Here is a 17,577-nt window from a genome sequence, read left to right as displayed (position 1 = left end):
TGACTGTAGGGTCCCCATCACTTTCGCAAGCCCCAAAGGGATCTTCGGCGCACTCGTGGTTGACAACCACTGATGCAGGCCTATGGTCGCACTCGCCACCGCGTCATCACATAGCGATGCTAGACGATGTCCCGAAAACGTTTGTCATGTGCATTGGACCAGAAAAGGTTTTCCACCGAGTCCAAAGGAAACGATGTTTGTTGAAGCATTTTGGGGAATCGCGGTCCAATCAGCTCTAGCCATCGGGCATTCAAAGCTGGAAAGGTGTTGACATGCTCCTGCTCTGATGCCCGGGGTTAAGACACCTGACTTTACTATTAATTTTCGCTGTGCACCCCTTTCTGCCCCCTGGTGACTTGGGCCGCCGAATCAAGTTTCTTGATTAGAGATGTAGATAATGCATACATCTGAGTCACAACCACTGATACCTTGCACCGCAGCCGAAATAAAGCTCCCATACATGTTTTTTCTCTCTCTTTTCTTTCGCAGGCGGAATACCGCGAATTCTACCGCGACCCTCGGTATAATCGGTCCGGATACAACAATGGCTACGACGGGACTGGCGGCCGCCGACCAGGCTACAACTACGCGGAACAGAGGAACTGCAGCGCTTGCTCGGGCTGCAGGTGCATAGGAGAGAAAGGATCTCGGGTCAGTGCCTGGCGGGTCGCCGCACCCTCTCTAGGCTAACTTCGGATGAGACGTATAAGTCGACGTGAGATGCCACTTTAAACGAAAAAAGTACCCCCAATTAAAACGAAAGTAACAAATAAGATGTGATTGTTTTCGCTTACAGATCCTAGACAAAGCCTGAAAAAAAAACTGAAAGCTGAAACTGAAAACAGGAGGCGACTTGGTTGAGGTTTATGATTGAAGAAAACATTGCGAAAAGGCGCAGGACGACAACGCCCTCCCTGTCTGTCTTTTTTACCGTAGTCCCTCGTCTTTTCATACTGTTTTCTTGGATAATGAAAGACAGTACCAGATTAATGCATTCTTCTCGTGAATTATGGTTGTTTTACGTGGCAACTTAACAGGCTTTTCTCTTAACTGCTGCCGCACGGCACGGCTGACAAGTGCAACGGAGTCTGGAGCTCGTGGTCGACTGCATGCAGTAGTGTGTCTACATATTGCGGTTCACAAGACCCGCCGAAATGATAACGCAACTGTGCTGCTGCATCGTGAATGGCTTCGCTGCTCCCTTTTCACGGATCGTGTCGTGCACGCTCGTGGAACGATGCAGGGAACTCCGGGTGTGCCAGGCCCGCCGGGTCCCCCCGGCATCCAGGGTCACGGAGGACCGGAGGGCCTTCCTGGGGACAAGGGAGAAAAGGGAGAGGCCGGTCGCGACGGACCCCGGGGCCCCAAGGGAGAACGGGCAAGTGTCTTCCCTGCGCTCTTTGAAACAGTGGAACATGGTTCACCAAAGCGGGATCAAACTCCCCGCATCACCGCATTCTTTCCTACCGAGTCGACAACAATAACGACTGCCGTCCCGGAACAAAAAAAAAAAGCACCTTGTGTGCCCTGTTAATTAATCTACGTCTTGGAAACAGGTACACTGGCAGCCATTGAGGCGCCATCGCCGCAGATGGCATCTTATTTTTTTCTCTCCCTCTTTCAATCAATCATTCAGTTTTCAATTTCTTCTCTCTACCTCTTTCAGTCAATCATGAGTGCGGTTGCTCACCTGACGGGCTTCAATGCTTTCTAATTCGCAGGGGAAAATGGGCATGCCTGGCTTCCCCGGAATAAACGGAATACCGGTAAGAGTACTCTGCTGACACGTGTCACTTAAACGGCCCACTGTAAAAGGCCTCGGCGTTCTTTGAACTTTTCAAAGCCCCACTGAGGCCTAACTTTGTCCTGTTTCGCGTCATTCACCAATGTAGGGCATACCGGGAAATCCAGGCTCAAGGGGAACCCCTGGCCTTGACGGCTGCAACGGAACGAAGGTAAGAACCTCTGCGGCGCTTTCCGGCACACGGGGCAGGACTTTGGGCCACAACTATAGGGCTCAGATGCAATGCAAGTCCAAGCCTTGAGTTGCGCGTTCCAGGTTTCACTCCAGAGTGAATCAATTTAATCATGCATGCACTGCAGTGAACGTGAATCGACGTATCTACTTTCTGCGTTCGCACAGTGTATTCACCAGATTTTTAAACAATTTCTGGGAATGCAACTGCCGTGGCTGGCGCATACTGCTATTTGCTTGTAAGCCGGTGAGCGCCGGACATTACTTGGCCTCCGGGGTCTTGCCGGAGCGGCTTCTCGGAGATGATAACCCAAGGGTTAGATCAAATATCATGTTCGCTCGTGATTCACGAGAAGAGTTTGTGGTTGGCCGATGCCCTGTATACCGTCACATTTTAGTAAAGAGACTAATGCTTGAGGGCCTGGCCTTTGTAGCAACTTTTCATTGAGCTGTGCCATTTCCATGGCATAATTATTAATGAAATCGCTAATTGTAAGCACATGAACAAAGCATTGGATCGCCTTAGCCACTTTGTGACGCCCTACTGAAATAGCCAGATTGGGGTCCTTCTTTTCTTACGTTGCACAGTACGTGTGAATGAGGATGGCTATATATGACGGTTATAATTTACGGGTGCCAGTTTTGGCTTGTTCGTACGGAACGGCGGATGGACGAGGACAAAGGGAGATGGAGGGGGCGCGACAAGTTCTTTGTTCCTGATGCCTAGCTATGGCTCAAGGGCCCGCCTCGATCGCTTTTTGCTCCGTTGTGACGCCATTGTTTCGGCCGCAGGGAGACCCCGGTCCGGTCGGTCCGCTAGGTCCTTACGGTCCGCCTGGCGACCCCGGTCCACCGGGACCCCCGGGACCCAGAGGAGAGCCTGCCTACGGGCCACCAGGAACCAAGGGAGAGAAGGTAAACCAAATTATCCGCAGCCTGCACAGTTTTGCGCCCATTTTGCTCCTCCTTTTAGGAACGTGCGGCTTTCTGCTGTGATCATTAGGACTTATTTGTTATCTACGCCAAATGATATTGTGTCGCTTGTGCCGTCTCTTTTCTTCTTATCGCTTCATACGGACTTAATATGAGGGGTAAGAGAGTCCACCTTTATTCGATTGACTTCTGCTGGGCACTAATAGCGCTTTACCGCTTCCATTCCAACAGGGAGACCCGGGGCGCAATGGCCAAGTCGGACCTCCCGTGAGTGGAACACGAATTGCTGCCCATCATCTACCCTGGTTGCTAAGGGGACATGCCAAGTGAATGACGAATCGCCACTTCTCTGTCGCAGGGAATGCCTGGAGCGGATGGGGCTCCTGGACAAAAGGGAGACATTGGACCCGAAGGGCCACCGGTAAGTTGTGGCTTCTTGCCACGAGCTAGCGCTCTGCAATTTTTCTATGTACTATCCGCCGCCGCCTCTTGCAAAACTATGGCCTCAGATTGAGGGTTGTAATGGCCTGACTTTGTACCTGAGGACCACCTGTTTTCACTCGTTTCCAATCGGAAGGCTTATATGCTGAAACTGCCACCGCTTCTTGAGAAAAGCTAACCTCCATTCCACGCAGAAATTAGTACAGTCGAAAAGCACTGCGAAATTTGCATTGTAATGAGGAGGATGCATAACTACGCCACTTTTTAGAATAATTTTCGTGATTTTTCTCTTTTTTCTTCATAGGAGCTAGCTGCGTGATTTTTTACAAGTAAATAATGCGTCTCGTTGCTGATTATAAATCACCACACTACATCTTATATGAGTGGAATACTCAGCAGGAATCACATACTGCTCACGTGAAAAACCGCAACCGGGGGGCATGGAGCCCCGATAGTGCTTACTATTTATACTGCTTGCGTTCTGACCAGCCGGGGTATTTTAATGATATTCGAAGATTCTTTCTGCTACTGCACAGTCAAGGGGCGAAAGCGTCATGTGTTCATCGCGCTTTCAAATGGCTAGTGAAATCTTTTTAAAAAACTCAAATGCTAAAAAGTAACGTGAGGTATTAGATTTTGCATTCAGGCCAGTTAATCCATTTTAAGCTAGCCAAGCAGCGGAAAGAGGTAGGACAAAAAGGGAGGCGGGCACTACACGTTGGTCTCCCAGCCTCTTCTTTCTGCATCCCCCTTTCTTTGCGCTGGTGTCGCTTTACGTAAGTTGACGTTAGATGCCGCAAACACATTTACGACATCTCTAACGAGCCCACTGGGTCCTGATTGGATGCGTGAACTCTGTTTACTTTATCAGGGGCTTGGTTCAGCTGTAGCGAAATATCAGGATATAAATCAGTGCCATCTGACTGACTTTGAAGCCAAATATTGAATGCTCCGAGGTGCCGCGCATACGAATCAGTTGATATTTTTCAGGTGACATTTTTCTGGCAGTTACAGTATTTGTTTATTGCTTGCCCGCTTCTCTAACTGCGCAGGGATTCCGCGGAAATGACGGCCCGGTTGGACCCAAGGGAAGCATGGGCATCGGCTTCCTCGGGGGCAAGGGCGAACCCGTGAGTCTTTTCTCATGTATAGGCCACTGCGCTTGTGTGTAGCCGCGTGTGCTGATCCGTTTTTGGCCCCAAGGGCGAGAAAGGTACCCAGGGACCTCAAGGACCACCCGGCAACTGCAGTGAGCCGAGCCACAAGGTTCCCGACAGCATCGTTGGCCCGCCTGGCGAAAGGGGTCCGAAAGGCAGCAAGGTATGCGGGCTTCCCAATGCACGTGCACGTAACCATTTTTTTCCGCTGGCGCAATCGATGAGCGCATCTTTTTTTGTGTGCCCTGTAACACGTGTAGCCTCACCGCTGGTTTACTTTCTTGCTTTCGCTAATTTAGGGCAAGCTCTTTTTTTCTGCAGCGCGTATCAAGCTGCACGGGCTGACGACTATTAAAGGGGACCTGAAGACAGAATACAACTTTGTTTAACTTGAAATAATTAGCTGTTGGTAATTCACTCAACTCTACTTTAGCTGCAAAAGATGTTTCTTTCCGCAAAAAGAAAAATCAGTACTTTCAAATTTCGAGTTATGCGACGTAAGCAATTACGCAGTAGGAGAAATAATAAGAAGGGTTATCTGTGCGTTTAGTGTATATAAACTCCACGGTTAACTGCGTGCTAGCGCTCAACTGGTACGATCAAACGGAACTGGCACCACCGTTACAGTAGCACAGTCATGTTACTCGGCGGTGGCTACCCTCGGCAGCCGCCAATCATGTAAACAAGTCCCTGTGACGTCATGGAGACCCGGCGAGAAAGCGACTGGTGATTCGCCACTGCTTCATCGGTTTTTCTTCATGTCTACCTTAGTTGTTGGAAGTTGCCGTTAAAATTGGCATCACAAATGATGCCAATAACAATATCGGGTCAATGAAATCTTTTGAATGAACCGAACCCGTGTTTTGTCTTCGTGGCCCCTTTCACCGGCCGCGGTCCTACGATAATAAACCAGCAGATCTTTTTGTAGCCATCTCCTTGACCAGAGATTTAAGGCCTGGGGACACATACTATGTTTGCATAACGCTGTCATTAAGCACTGCTTAGAAACTAATTACCTACTGGGTCGTTTTGATGCCGAGGTACAGTATCAAACATATGCTCGAGTTCATCATTTTACCTCGATCTGTACTCTTCTATTTAGGGCGAACCAGGAATGAAAGGAGATCCGGGACAGTCAGGATACCCAGGAGCAAGCGTAAGTATCCCGCAATCATTTTTTATCACGAAAAAGTAACCCATGTGCTGCCAGTCTGCGAAAATGCACGAGACGCACTCTGCGTTTTGGAGCCCTTTTGGTTTACAGTGTTTTTATAACGAGACAAAATCTAAGCTTTAGGAACAATGACTGTGCTTAGCGTTATTATTACCTGTGAACTTGTCCACGTTTCTCTGCAAGTAGAAACGTAACGTTGCAACCTGCAGTTCTCAACCCAAAGTGATAATAGTGCAGCGTTACAGCCCACAACGAAGCGATAAACGCTTGCTACTCAGGCTTTAAGTAGCCTGAAATCTGCACTTCCTTAAAATGCGAAGCAGCAGCAAAGATAGAGATTGAGTGATGATTCGCCAAAAAGGAACCGCCTAAGCGGTTGCGCCGCAGTATGAGTGGCCAGGGATGTTAGTAACACGCGCCAGAGATTTGGTCTTCTTTTTTTCAAAAAAATCCAGCTCACCCCTAAGTCTATCCCTCGGCCCTCATTGCTTCCTCATTTCTTTTGTACTCGACCGTTGCATTTCTCCTATGAACCCGTACACGCCCCCCGTTGTTTCTTTCATCCCCGGTGCTGAAGTAGCATTAAATAAGCTTTGGTGAGTTGTGGCGCGTTGGCTGCTCATCTGAAATAGCATCGCGCCTCTCCCTGAAACAGGGAAAGCACGGTGACATTGGCATGAAGGGAGAGAAGGGACTTCCGGGACACCCGGGACCGAGGGTAAGTGTCTATCCCTTGCGTCTTCCCTTTCAGTCGCTTGGCTGCGTATATGCAAGGCGCTGACAAGTATATTTTTGTGTAGGGCAAAGACGGCTACCCCGGCCCCGTTGGACCTCCAGGCTTCAAGGTGAACACAATGTCGCACTATTTGTACACCGAGCAGTGAGTTATAGAAAAGTGGTACTCAGTTAAGTGGCTGGCCATGCAGCATAACGACGCTGAGAGAACATTGCCCCATGTGTTTCACCCCCGCTTCTCCAATTCAGGAGAGGTATTTCGTCGCATACACTCTCATCAAGCACGATTTAAACGGGTGTGGTTCTGACATTCACTATTTCAATGTAGTGGCAGGGCAAGCACTCGTGCTTCAGCTGAGCAGAGGATGGCAGTAGAGGATAATAAATTTGCAGTTTCATTAGAAGAAGCGGAATAATGCATGGTAGTTGTGGGACAGCACATAGCAGTGGGGCCATATCTGCAAGGAATCCTGCATTAAAGCCGTATGATAATTGGTGACCATACCGTCATCGGGCATCGAACGAGCCCGTCGCAACATGCACTGCACGTGAGGCTGAACCAGTAACTACTGGCCAACCAAGAACCTTTCTTCCGTGCGGACAGTTTGTGAATGTGGCCTCAGATTCACAAGCTTCTTCACTCGTAGGAAGAGTTCATGATTGGCATGTTCCTTGTCGACGTCACGTTTTATAGAGTCCCTGGCACGCTTTATGGCAGGCAAAGTGAACCGGTCTTGCGGATAAGGTGCTTTGTGACTGTGTCCCCAGATTCTGAAAAGTGTCTTCTCTTTACTCGTGAAAAAGGTCTGCGACCTATTCTTACATACCTAACACGCGTCACTAGGGGACTTCAATTCAGTGGTCCCAAAGAAACCTAATTTCATTACAGGGTTCATGGGGAAAAAACGAACGCTCAAATTGTACCGAAGGAAATCAAAATTTCGCTTACAGAATAAATAGGTTTTCAAATGAACGCTCCAAGAATTAGCGAAAATTCTTCTGCTACCGCATGAAGGTACTTTTTGTGTTGCGTTGTGAACAATCGGGATTTTTCAAAAAAGAAAAATTAACAAGAAACCAAACTCAAGTGGTCGCTAGCTCACTCACGCGCCCAAACGCATCCGAACATCAACATAGACACGTGCAGGCATGCAGTTGAATTTCTGTTGAATCCTTTTATAACGTTATGAAGTTGGCGCATCAGCCCTAAACGCTACCCGGTTTCTTGACAATCCCTCTCTTGAGAATATGTAACGAAGGAAGGAACACTAACAAGAACAGCAATAGTACATGCACGCACGCGCACATACGCGCTAAAGGAAGCGCCACATCCTTCTTCGATCCTTCTACCCGGCCTCCATAGGGCGACAGAGGAGACGAAGGCCTCGCTGGCCTGAAAGGTGTGAGCGGACTGCGGGGAGATCCAGGCCAGCCCGGAGACCCAGGCCCTCGAGGTCTCCCTGGACCACCAGGTCTACCAGGGGTAAGCACCGCGTTGGAGAGCGCAGTTCTTGTCCCCGCGCTGGCACGCGCACGCTTGTTACGCTAATGGCCCCCAAGGTGCGTACATCACCAGCGCCAGCGCCCCAGCGTAAGGCACTGCAGAGCTTGTTGAACAGTCGCGCTTGAATAGACTTGCAGAACTCTGCGCCACTAAAATTATCGACTTACATTATTGAATGAACGTATCTTATCCTTCTGGTTCGTTACGTTTCTAACTAACTCATCAGTGAAGCTAAAAAACGATAAAGCTTTCCACGTAGTGAGTCTTGTAGAGGGTAAAGTTAGATGAACTTACAAATATGGGAGCTATGCCCTAATTGTTGCTCCTGTGAAAGTATTTTTGATAGGGGGCAGTTATTTATATCGCATGTTAAAATATGCCGGGCACGGAATATTTTACAACTTTTAAGAGCGGCAGTTCCCCCGTCATCAGTAATTTTCGGCGCAGGGTTCCCAAGGGAGAGCCGGTCCGCCTGGACCCCCAGGTCCCAAAGGTCAACAAGGCCTCCCCGGTGCACCAGGAAAAGACGGATTTCCCGGTATGCAGCACTAAATTTCTTCATCTGGCATCCTTTTTTTGGCAATGTATGCATGCTTCCACGTGCGCAGTTTGGGAAACCACATGCACGCTAAGCAAAATATTAAAAAACACCTCAGCATCGGTGTTACCACTCCAAGTTACTCCCATGTAGTTCTCTCCATGCGTGTGTCAATCATTAAAGCGTAAAATTGGCTCAGCACGCAACTAAGGCTTTGGCGCAAGTGGATCTGCGTAAAAGCCAACCTTAATTCACAAGCAGGGCAGTAATCTAAGCCCCAGGGCGTAGTTTTGGCGCATCTAATCCCAGCGCTCTGATGTACGAAAAAACTGGAGAGAGCACAGTCGCGTGGGCACCGGGACTGACAGCGGTGGTTTCCTCGCAGGCGAACTCGGTCCCCGCGGTCTTCCGGGTGTAGCCGGAGGTCCCGGACAGCCTGGCATCCCAGGACGCGAGGGTCCGCCGGGCCCCAAGGGCAACAAGGGTGACGACGGCCTGCCTGGCCTTCCGGGTCTCGAAGGTGGTCCGGGCTTCCCAGGTTCTCCTGGACCCAAAGGTGAACCTGGACCCAAGGGCGTCCCCGGCATCTCTTACCCTGGCATCAAGGGCATGGACGGCAGCAACGGACTGGACGGCTTCCCCGGAAGCAAGGGAGCCGAGGGGCCGAAGGGAGAGCGGGGTGAGGTTTTTCTAGCTCTTTCAGCCGCTTTGACACCTCCGCTTTCGAAACATCGACATGCACTCGCGTGACGTTTCATTTACAAAGGAGAAAAAAACACCACAAGGGAACAATGGAGGGGTCTGGAGACTGAAAGCATGCTGTCATGGAGCAACAGCTAATGAATTATTTTAATGCTTGGACCCAAACCATTTCCCGTGTCTTTTGTGGATGCGATATATAACACAAGAAACAATACATTAGATTTCGTTGCATAGGCAGCGATAACGTTAATATTTTTATTAACGCTTTTCTATCTTGCTAGATCACGCATGCGGTCATGACGGTACTGCTGAATGCCATCGCATTTTCTCTGTTTCGGCGGCACTTGACCAAAATGAGCACTGACTGACTAATGAGAAGCTTGTTCCCTTTAGGTTATATGCGGGCGGGGGGGGGGGGGGGGGGGTATTTGCAATTTGCAAAAGGTTACTGAAGAAAAAAAAAGACTTTCTTTTCTTACACCCTAGTTTGGGTGCCTTGATCATGCTGAAAAGTTGCGTTCTTTTTAAAAAGGAACAATTCAGTTTGTAAAACTCTCCCATGGATCTCCTTTGCCGTCATGCACCACATTAACCAGTCCTTGAGACCACGGGAGCAAATTCACTGAATGACATCGCACGGCACATAATTTTCAAAAATGTGGCACTGCTACACGTTGCAGTATCGATCCCAATTTTCGGCTTCCGGCAAAATGGTGTTCCTGACCTTGGCATTCCCCCAGTTGGCTTCATTGTTCTCATTGGTTGGTAATTGGAAAAAATTTCAGCGATGCACCCCCACATAGGTGTCTTGAAGAGTACGTCGTCAATTTAAAACGCAATTTTTTTTTCAATAGAACAGCCAAGTAGCAGGCACCGAAATATGCCGCTTGTAGTTTTGAGTCAACCTAAGTTTATTGGAGCAGTTTCATCACCGCAACATGCTGAAGGCCACGTCGGTAAATGAAAATCAATTTTCTGTGCATAATCAAAATTTTATACCACTCCAGGTACTACAAGAATCACCAAATTCGTTGTATTCCAGACCCCTAAAAAGAAGAGAAGGGCATTCCTAAGCAGAACACCAAGCCAAAGGGCGGCGAGAAAAACGCACACGAGGCCTCATGTGCGTTCCTTCTGTTGCCCAACAAGGCTATTTCCTTGAGAGATGGGGATGGGCAGTTTCCCCCTCAATTAACTTCGTGTGGACGTTTACGGCTGTGGTACAAGGAGTGTAATCGTGCACCCATCTCGTGCAGCGAGCATACTCCCCTGGCGAGCACTGTACATAACATACGTTGTGCACGTTTTCTTGCGGCCCTCAGGCGCTCCCGGTGACTCCCAGGTTGGCATTCCCGGACGGCCGGGCCCCATGGGCCCCAAGGGTGACAAGGGCTTCGACGGCATCCCGGGTTTACCTGGCACACCTGGAACTCCCGGCGCCAAAGGTGGGCGGGTTCGCCGTCGCTGAAGCCAAAGTAAAGCAATGCTGCGAACTTGCCCTGCGCGTTTATCAATGTCCACTGCCCCATAGCTCGCCTAATGCACATGCGACGCAGTTTCTCTATGCAAAGGCTGCTATTTTAACTAATATTGAAAGTCTGGGCGTTGGATGTGGTCTAAAATGTAAAATAGAACTCGAGAAGTTTAGTGTACCCTCTGAGAAATCACCTGTAGGCTTTGAGGGTATCGCGCAGGGTTGTGGTCATTTTGGAAGGCCGCGGTCATAGTGAAAAGCCACCTGGGGTACCAAAAGTCTTGCTCACTCGAGTGTTTTTGCTTTTCGCCTTAAAAACAGCCATCGTGACCTGGAATTTGACCCGCTTACTTGTATGTAGCAGGGCAACGCCTTCCTTAGCAGCTCAGCCACCGTGGTGGTAACTCGTTTTAAAAATCGCTTAAGCGAATATCATGGGACACAGATATAGCCCAAAGCGGACAACGAATTAAGTTAGCAACTGCCATATGTGAGGGAAAACGACCCGGTATAATTCGTGGCGTGCATGCCGCAAGTTCTGCACCCTTGCACGTACCGGCAAGAAGTCTGTTTTTCAACCTATACTACTGGCATGGCGGTGAGCCTTTTCACAAGCTGAGACGAGTTGTGATTGCGGCGGTGCAGGCGACAAAGGTGGCAGCTGTCTATCATGCATACCCGGCTCCAAGGGCGAAAAGGGTGAGCGCGGACGAGATGGATCACCAGGTCTCGCCGGAGCGCGGGGTATGGAAGGAGCCCCGGGCAGCCCCGGAGAACGAGGAGACGACGGACTACCGGGACCTCCCGGACCTCCTGGAGCCGAGGTATCTATCGAAACTCGTGTGCTTCGGAATATCCGCTTCATAAGATCTTTAAAAGCCGATGTAGCTCACAGCTGCTATACCTGAGGGCGCACTTGTGGAGCACGAAACTTGAGGAGGAACGTTGCATCCTTGTGCCCTTAACCGCACGCGGCACCATTATCGTAAGCTAGTAGACTTCGCTGTTTCCCGTGGTGCCCAATTTTCACCACGTAGCCTGGCTGGTATAATAAAAGGTTTTTCCGGGAGACAACATCAGCGATCTCGTCGACAGGAAGGGAGGCGGGCTCACTTGGAACAGTAACCCCTTCGGAGCGGCGAACAATGTGGCAAGCTGGAGTGTGCGTGTGGCTTTTCGTTGCGGTCTAGCCTGACCTCCTCTTTTACTTCCCTCCCCAGGGCATCCCTGGTAGGCCAGGGCGGGACGGAGAGCGCGGAGAGAAGGGTGAACCGGCGATCTTCGACACGGGCATCATTCCGCCAGGCGTCGGTGGGTTTTTGCTGCTAACAGTGTTGGGCGCGCGCACCTGTCTTTTCGCACGAAGGCATTAAACGGCAGATTTTTTAAAAGTTCCAAAGGTGTTTCTTTGAACCCTGCCGAAGCATATATGAGGGATTGGAGCCTATAAACTGAAGTATTGGTATACACAATAACATAAGCAGTGTTTGCGTGTCTGTGTTCAATTTTAGTGCAGTCGTGTGAAGACGAATGTACAGCACTCGAACTTTGGAGGAACAAGCTGTGGCAAGCTTTGTCTTTGTCTTGCGGTGATATGCTTTGTCTTGATGTTGTTAGAGAGCTTTTTTGCATGACGTAACTTATGCGCTTTTTGCAACTTTACAAAATCGGCTTCCTGGAGAGGTACAGTCATGGAAAAACGAAATGCGAACTCGAAGATATGAAGCAGAACACGCGAAATTGAAAAATACTGTTTGTAGAGGTACAATAACGGACGCTACTGGCATAATTATAAAACCGCATTTCCCAACTGTGTTACTGTAATTAGGCCACGTGTCAATTTTGCTTGCACGTGCTATTTGTGTGTTCATATTTTTGTGATTTTTGTGTTGGCGTTTCATTTGTCCATGACTGTACCTGAAATCTGCGCGGCCTTTGGGTCAATGAAGTCGTAATGTGTGAAAAACGCTACTTCTGTTCATTAGTCTGTAGTGGTGTCTGTGCATACCTTGTTCCTCACATGGAGCAACCTTTTCGTTGAGTTGTGTTCCCTTTTGACGGTGACAGCGTTGTTCGAGACTAACTCTTGACTCGCTCCTTATTCTTTTCGGAAAACAGGACAGAAAGGAGACAAGGGTTTATCCGGGCCTTCGGGTCCACCTGGTTTCGACGGACGGGATGGACCCCCAGGACCACCTGGACTTGATGGACTTCGTGGACTGAAGGGCGAGAAGGTGCGCCCACAAGATTCAAGCTTTCAGCAGATTTCTTGAGATAGCACCTAAAGAAAAAAATTCGCGCCAATCCACCCTGTGAATGTGGTTGGAAAGCAAAGCTGTAAACGGCACCCACAACTATTACCCATTCGACGTCACTTAAATTCACTCACGTCGCTCTACAAATAGTGAAACCAGAGAGAAGTGAAATGCACTTAATCACACCCTCTATTACTTCAAAGAGATATTCTTGGTAAGGTTAAAGTAATGCATGAATCATGAATGGTGGTTGGTTGAGTTGTATGGGTGTAGCAGATGAGTGGAAACTCTTTTTTTTTATATAAAATTAAAGGAAGCTCAAACCCGGTGTTAGGTGATCTCACTTCTCCGTCTCTGCCGTCACGGGCGGAGGCGACGATATCGGTGGCAGAGACGGGGGAGGAGGAGGAGGAAGAGGAGGAAATACTTCTATTCATATTTCTGAATTGCCCTGAGTGCGGCCCAGGGGAGTGGTTCCTTCTTCACTGTAGCCCATATTCAGTCCGCGCCGCCTGTACTCTGTCCACCAGCTGAAGCTGGGTAGGCAGAGAGGCTGGACAGCAGCATCTCCCATTGCTCTTGTTCGGTAGTTGACGGAAAGAGAGGAGGGTGCTCAGGGCTAAAGTCGTACACCCCAATTATGTGGCGGAGAGAGAGAGAGAAGGAACTTTATTTGAGCCCAAACTGGTAGAAGGAAGGGGGTGACAGGGAGGAAGTCACCTAGCCTTCCCCGTTAGATGGCGGCCATGAGCCCGTGGGCCCTAGCGGCATCTTCCGCCAGCTGGACGAGTAGTTGTTGTAAGTCGGGGTGAGAGCTGAGCAAGGCGGCCTCCCATTGCTCTTGAGTCCTGATGTTTAATGCTCTATTAGGTGAACGAGGTTTCTGTGGGCATGCCCATATGATGTGTTGTAGGGTGGCTTTGTCTGCACACCACTTGCATCTGTAGGAATACGTGTCTGGGTAATATCGGTTGTAGAGAACGGGGTTGGGGAAGGTGTTCGACTGTATTCGCCTCCACGCAACCGACTGCCATCTGTTGAGGGAAGAGTGTGGTGCCGGGTACTTGAGGCGGCTCAACCTGTAGTGGTGCGTAATCTCCCTGTACGTGGCCAGCCTGTCTCTGCTCCCCGTGAACGTTGGCCCGATGTCTCCGTCGAGGTCAGCCTAGTTGCCGAAATCTCGGGCTGCTTCGTGAGCAAGTTCATTCCCCGGCAGGGACGAGTGCGCTGGTGTCCATACAAGGTGAACATGCCTGCATCTGTCGCCAATAAACGTCGAAAAAATTTTGGCCGCTGGCAGGGATATTCGTCCCGCCAGGAAGTTTCTTATTGCAGTCTTGGAATCAGACACACTAATTTTGGCTTCTGTGCTAGCTATTGCGAGCGCAATAGCCGCTTCTTCCGCCACCTCAGGACATGTGGGTTCCCGCACAGCTGCCGGTGAAGTGCAGAAGCTCTGGTGGTTCTTCTGTCTTGATGATGATCCGGGTGCATATTTCATGGTATGGGAGAACAATGGATGTATGATCCAGTGCTGTCATCCAAAGAGCATTTGATACCGTGTTGAGAGGCGGAGGAGATGCGCAGGGACCTTAGAATGGCGTGGCCAGTCTCGTTGCACGAGAGCCTGTGCAGCTGCGCCATCCTTTGTGCTTCTACTAGCTCTTCCAGGGTATTGTGCACCCCCATTGCTTGGAAGCGCTCCGTGGATGCCATGACGGGTATTCCTACAGCTTGCTCGTAGGCTTTCCGTATGATGCACTGAAGCTTCTCTATTTCTGTCCTTGCGAAGTTCAAAAAAGGAGCCACGTATATGATGCTATTTATAATAAAAGCATGAACCAGGCGCAGTAAATTTGCCTCCTTGAGGCCGTGGTGTTTGTTAGCTATGCGGGCTAAAAGTCGGCTGATTTGCTCCGAACTAGATTTCAACGTCGATATAGTAGCTGTGTTGGCTCCATTTGCTTGAACACGAAGGCCAAGTACGCGAATGCACTCGACGCGTGGAATCAGGCTGCCCTGTATATACGCTTGAATGTTCAGGACGTCTTTCTTTCTTCTTCCCTGTTTGGGAGGTTGGTAGAAAAGGATCTCCGATTTTTGAGGTGAGCAGGCAGGACCTCTCGGGGTGATGTAGGCTTGCTGCAGCCTTTCCTCCAGGTCCCCATCACTGCCTCCAGTCGCCCAGATTGTAATATCATCTGCGAAGAGGCTATATTGGATTACCGGGATAGCCCCTAGGAGTGGAGGCAGCTTGATCATGGCGACGTTGAAGATGAAGGGCGAGTGTTCCTACTTCAGAGCAAAATATACATTCAGCGTCGTAGCGATTCGGGTGCATTAAATGAAGACGCATCGGGTGTGGGAAGGAGCCATATTCTATGAGCCGTAGGGTAGTTTGTTGTTCTATGGAAAGGTCAGGGTAAGGCGAAGGTAGGCTGCCTCAGAAGGAGATAATGCTGGGTTATGTCCCTGAACGAGACAAGCGGGTGACTGTCCTCGTGCAGCTCCATAGCACGGGGGGTAAAAGTGCAGGCTTGGTGGGCGTATTCGTTGCCCTCCATGGAAGCGCGAGCGGGTTCCCAGATGAGCTGAATAGAACCATTTGGGGAGTCGTTTTTTAGCACACGCAGTGTAGGTCGGGACACGAAACCCGACTGGTAATTCCGGTAGGCTTGTTGGGAATCGGTGACTACCTTCCGACCCCCTGGTTGAGTGAGAGCCACGGCGATGGCTGCCTCTTCTGCTGCCGTCATGGTTTCGGTCTTGAGTGAGGCACAAGCAAGGAGGTTGGTTCTGGAGGCAACCACGATGATGGCGTTCTGCTGCCCTCGATGTTGGGAGGCGTCTGTGTAGATAACTGCATGATCCCCATCGAGGGTGGTGTTGAGCGCTTGAGCCCGTGCTTGTCGGAAAATGGAGCATCTTTAGTTCTTGTAGCCAGAAGCCCAGGAGTACATAAAGCGGAGCGACATTCTGTGCTGCCCAGACAATATGGTGAAGGATGCGGCGACCCGCCGCAGTTCTGCTCATTTGGAGCTTCTGGATAGAAAGATGGCCCTCTATCAGCCCTTCCACCGTGTTGTAGAGCGCCGGGCTAAGCAGCCTCTCTGTGGACGCACTCATGGGAAGACCAATGGCTTGCTCAACTGCCTTTCTAATCATTATATAAAGCATCTTTATGTCCTTGTCGAGAAGAAGACGGGGTTGACGTAAGTGATTCTTGAGAGGACAAAAGCTTGAACTAATCGAAAGGTATCGGATTCCTTGAGGCCTCGCTTCTTGGTAGCAACTCGCCTGACCATGTGTATGATTTTATTGATGCTGTGTTTGAGGCGATGCAAGGATACGTCACTCTTGGTGTTGGCCTGAAGATGTAGGCCCAGGATCTTGATGCTGGAGTTTGGAGTGATGGCCTGGCCATCAAGGAGTATTTGAATGTGTTCCTTGAGGTGTCGTTTGGCGTGAGGGCGGACGACAAGAAGCTGAGATTTTTTAGGTGAACACTGGAAGCTACAGGCTTTAGCACATTGGCGTACTAGAAGTGGGATGCCATGGGTTGGTGTGAGCTTGCTTTAGTTTTTGTAACTCATAGCACACACGCAAGGCGCGCTAGACGTGCCGTGGGCGGAGCGCACAGTGGCGCGAGAGGTCCCGTGACGCTATCGCGTGGCATTCAGCGAGAATGCAGGGGTTAAACCCGTAGATGTGCTTGGTGAGTGCACCGCTTGTCTTCCCCGTCTCCGCGTTGGCTCGTAGCTAAATCAGTAAGACAACGGGATCTGGCTTTGTTACTCCATTAGTTCCAGGTTCGATTCCTGGCGGTGCCAGTAAATTATTTTATTTGTTCGCGGGAGTTGTCTGTTGACACCAACGGTCGCGAAAGAACCCTTGGGGGTAGAGGTAAAAAGCTTTGCTTTACAAGTTGCACTTAAATTTCACCTTGGCCACAGTACATGCCACCAAACAAAGTGGGTTGCTAGCCCCGTGAAATGCGTTGTTAATCAGTTAGAAGCGTTTAAAATAGCTCCGTAGATAACGACGTTGCACCTGCGGGTGAATCGCTCAAACAACCATGAAGCAGAAGTGACATTTCGGCCGGCCGGCTGCTTGGTCCTCCGACCAGCCACGGCCCAGGAGAAGCGGTCGAGCTCTGCTGAGCGCGCTTTTTCTACGGCGGCGAGCGGTCAAAGCAGATGCGCGCAGGTTTGGTCCTGCTGGCCGGCCGGTCGCATGCCGGCTGCCCGGCTGCGCCACTTCAGCCTCTTCTCAATTTCGGTTTCAAAGTCGCCCATTTTTACCGGGCATTTGCGCCGTGCCTGCGCACATTTCAGCTGTAATATTTTGTATTTTGCGGTCTCTTTAGGACAGACTACACGGAAATAGGGTTTTCAAGAGGTTCAAATTTTCAGTGCAGTTGGCCTTTAACAGAATGAGGAGTTGATGCGTACAGAAGAAAAAAGCAGTGCCCTCCTCCACGACCGAAGCTGCAATTTTCGCGATTGCAGCTGCGGTCTGGAAACTTTTGTGCGCAGTACGCTTCTGCCACAGAGAAAATTGTCTCTGCGGAAGAGTATTGCGCGAGAAAAGTTATTGCTGCAGCACTTCCTATCCACCTTTCACCCTTCTCTAAACTACTACTATGACAACAACCACGGGTACTGACGGTTGACTTTATGCATTTATTAG

The 17,577-nt window shown here is 49.9% G+C and overlaps 1 protein-coding gene across 1 annotated transcript in view; it reads left to right on the top strand.

Moving 5' to 3' along the window:
• Col4a1 (Collagen type IV alpha 1) overlaps positions 1 to 17,577 on the top strand; it is a 70,555-nt gene that overhangs the window by 28,650 nt on the left and 24,328 nt on the right. The window contains exons 3-21 of the mRNA XM_077678284.1: positions 490 to 651; positions 1,244 to 1,378; positions 1,722 to 1,766; positions 1,893 to 1,955; positions 2,768 to 2,890; positions 3,140 to 3,175; positions 3,267 to 3,329; positions 4,402 to 4,479; positions 4,553 to 4,669; positions 5,609 to 5,662; positions 6,336 to 6,398; positions 6,481 to 6,525; positions 7,779 to 7,898; positions 8,367 to 8,457; positions 8,843 to 9,136; positions 10,482 to 10,604; positions 11,279 to 11,457; positions 11,854 to 11,944; positions 12,752 to 12,867. Of these exons, the coding sequence (XP_077534410.1) occupies positions 490 to 651; positions 1,244 to 1,378; positions 1,722 to 1,766; positions 1,893 to 1,955; positions 2,768 to 2,890; positions 3,140 to 3,175; positions 3,267 to 3,329; positions 4,402 to 4,479; positions 4,553 to 4,669; positions 5,609 to 5,662; positions 6,336 to 6,398; positions 6,481 to 6,525; positions 7,779 to 7,898; positions 8,367 to 8,457; positions 8,843 to 9,136; positions 10,482 to 10,604; positions 11,279 to 11,457; positions 11,854 to 11,944; positions 12,752 to 12,867 (1,998 nt within the window). The remainder of the gene's footprint in view (positions 1 to 489; positions 652 to 1,243; positions 1,379 to 1,721; positions 1,767 to 1,892; positions 1,956 to 2,767; positions 2,891 to 3,139; positions 3,176 to 3,266; positions 3,330 to 4,401; positions 4,480 to 4,552; positions 4,670 to 5,608; positions 5,663 to 6,335; positions 6,399 to 6,480; positions 6,526 to 7,778; positions 7,899 to 8,366; positions 8,458 to 8,842; positions 9,137 to 10,481; positions 10,605 to 11,278; positions 11,458 to 11,853; positions 11,945 to 12,751; positions 12,868 to 17,577) is intronic.

The sequence above is a fragment of the Haemaphysalis longicornis genome, unplaced genomic scaffold, assembly GCF_048455015.1.
Source record: "Haemaphysalis longicornis isolate Haplotype H1 unplaced genomic scaffold, Haemaphysalis longicornis Haplotype H1 scaffold_1, whole genome shotgun sequence".
Classification (NCBI taxonomy): domain Eukaryota; kingdom Metazoa; phylum Arthropoda; class Arachnida; order Ixodida; family Ixodidae; genus Haemaphysalis; species Haemaphysalis longicornis.
Note: the sequence above shows the minus strand (reverse complement) of the source record. Positions and strands in the feature narration are given on the sequence as shown.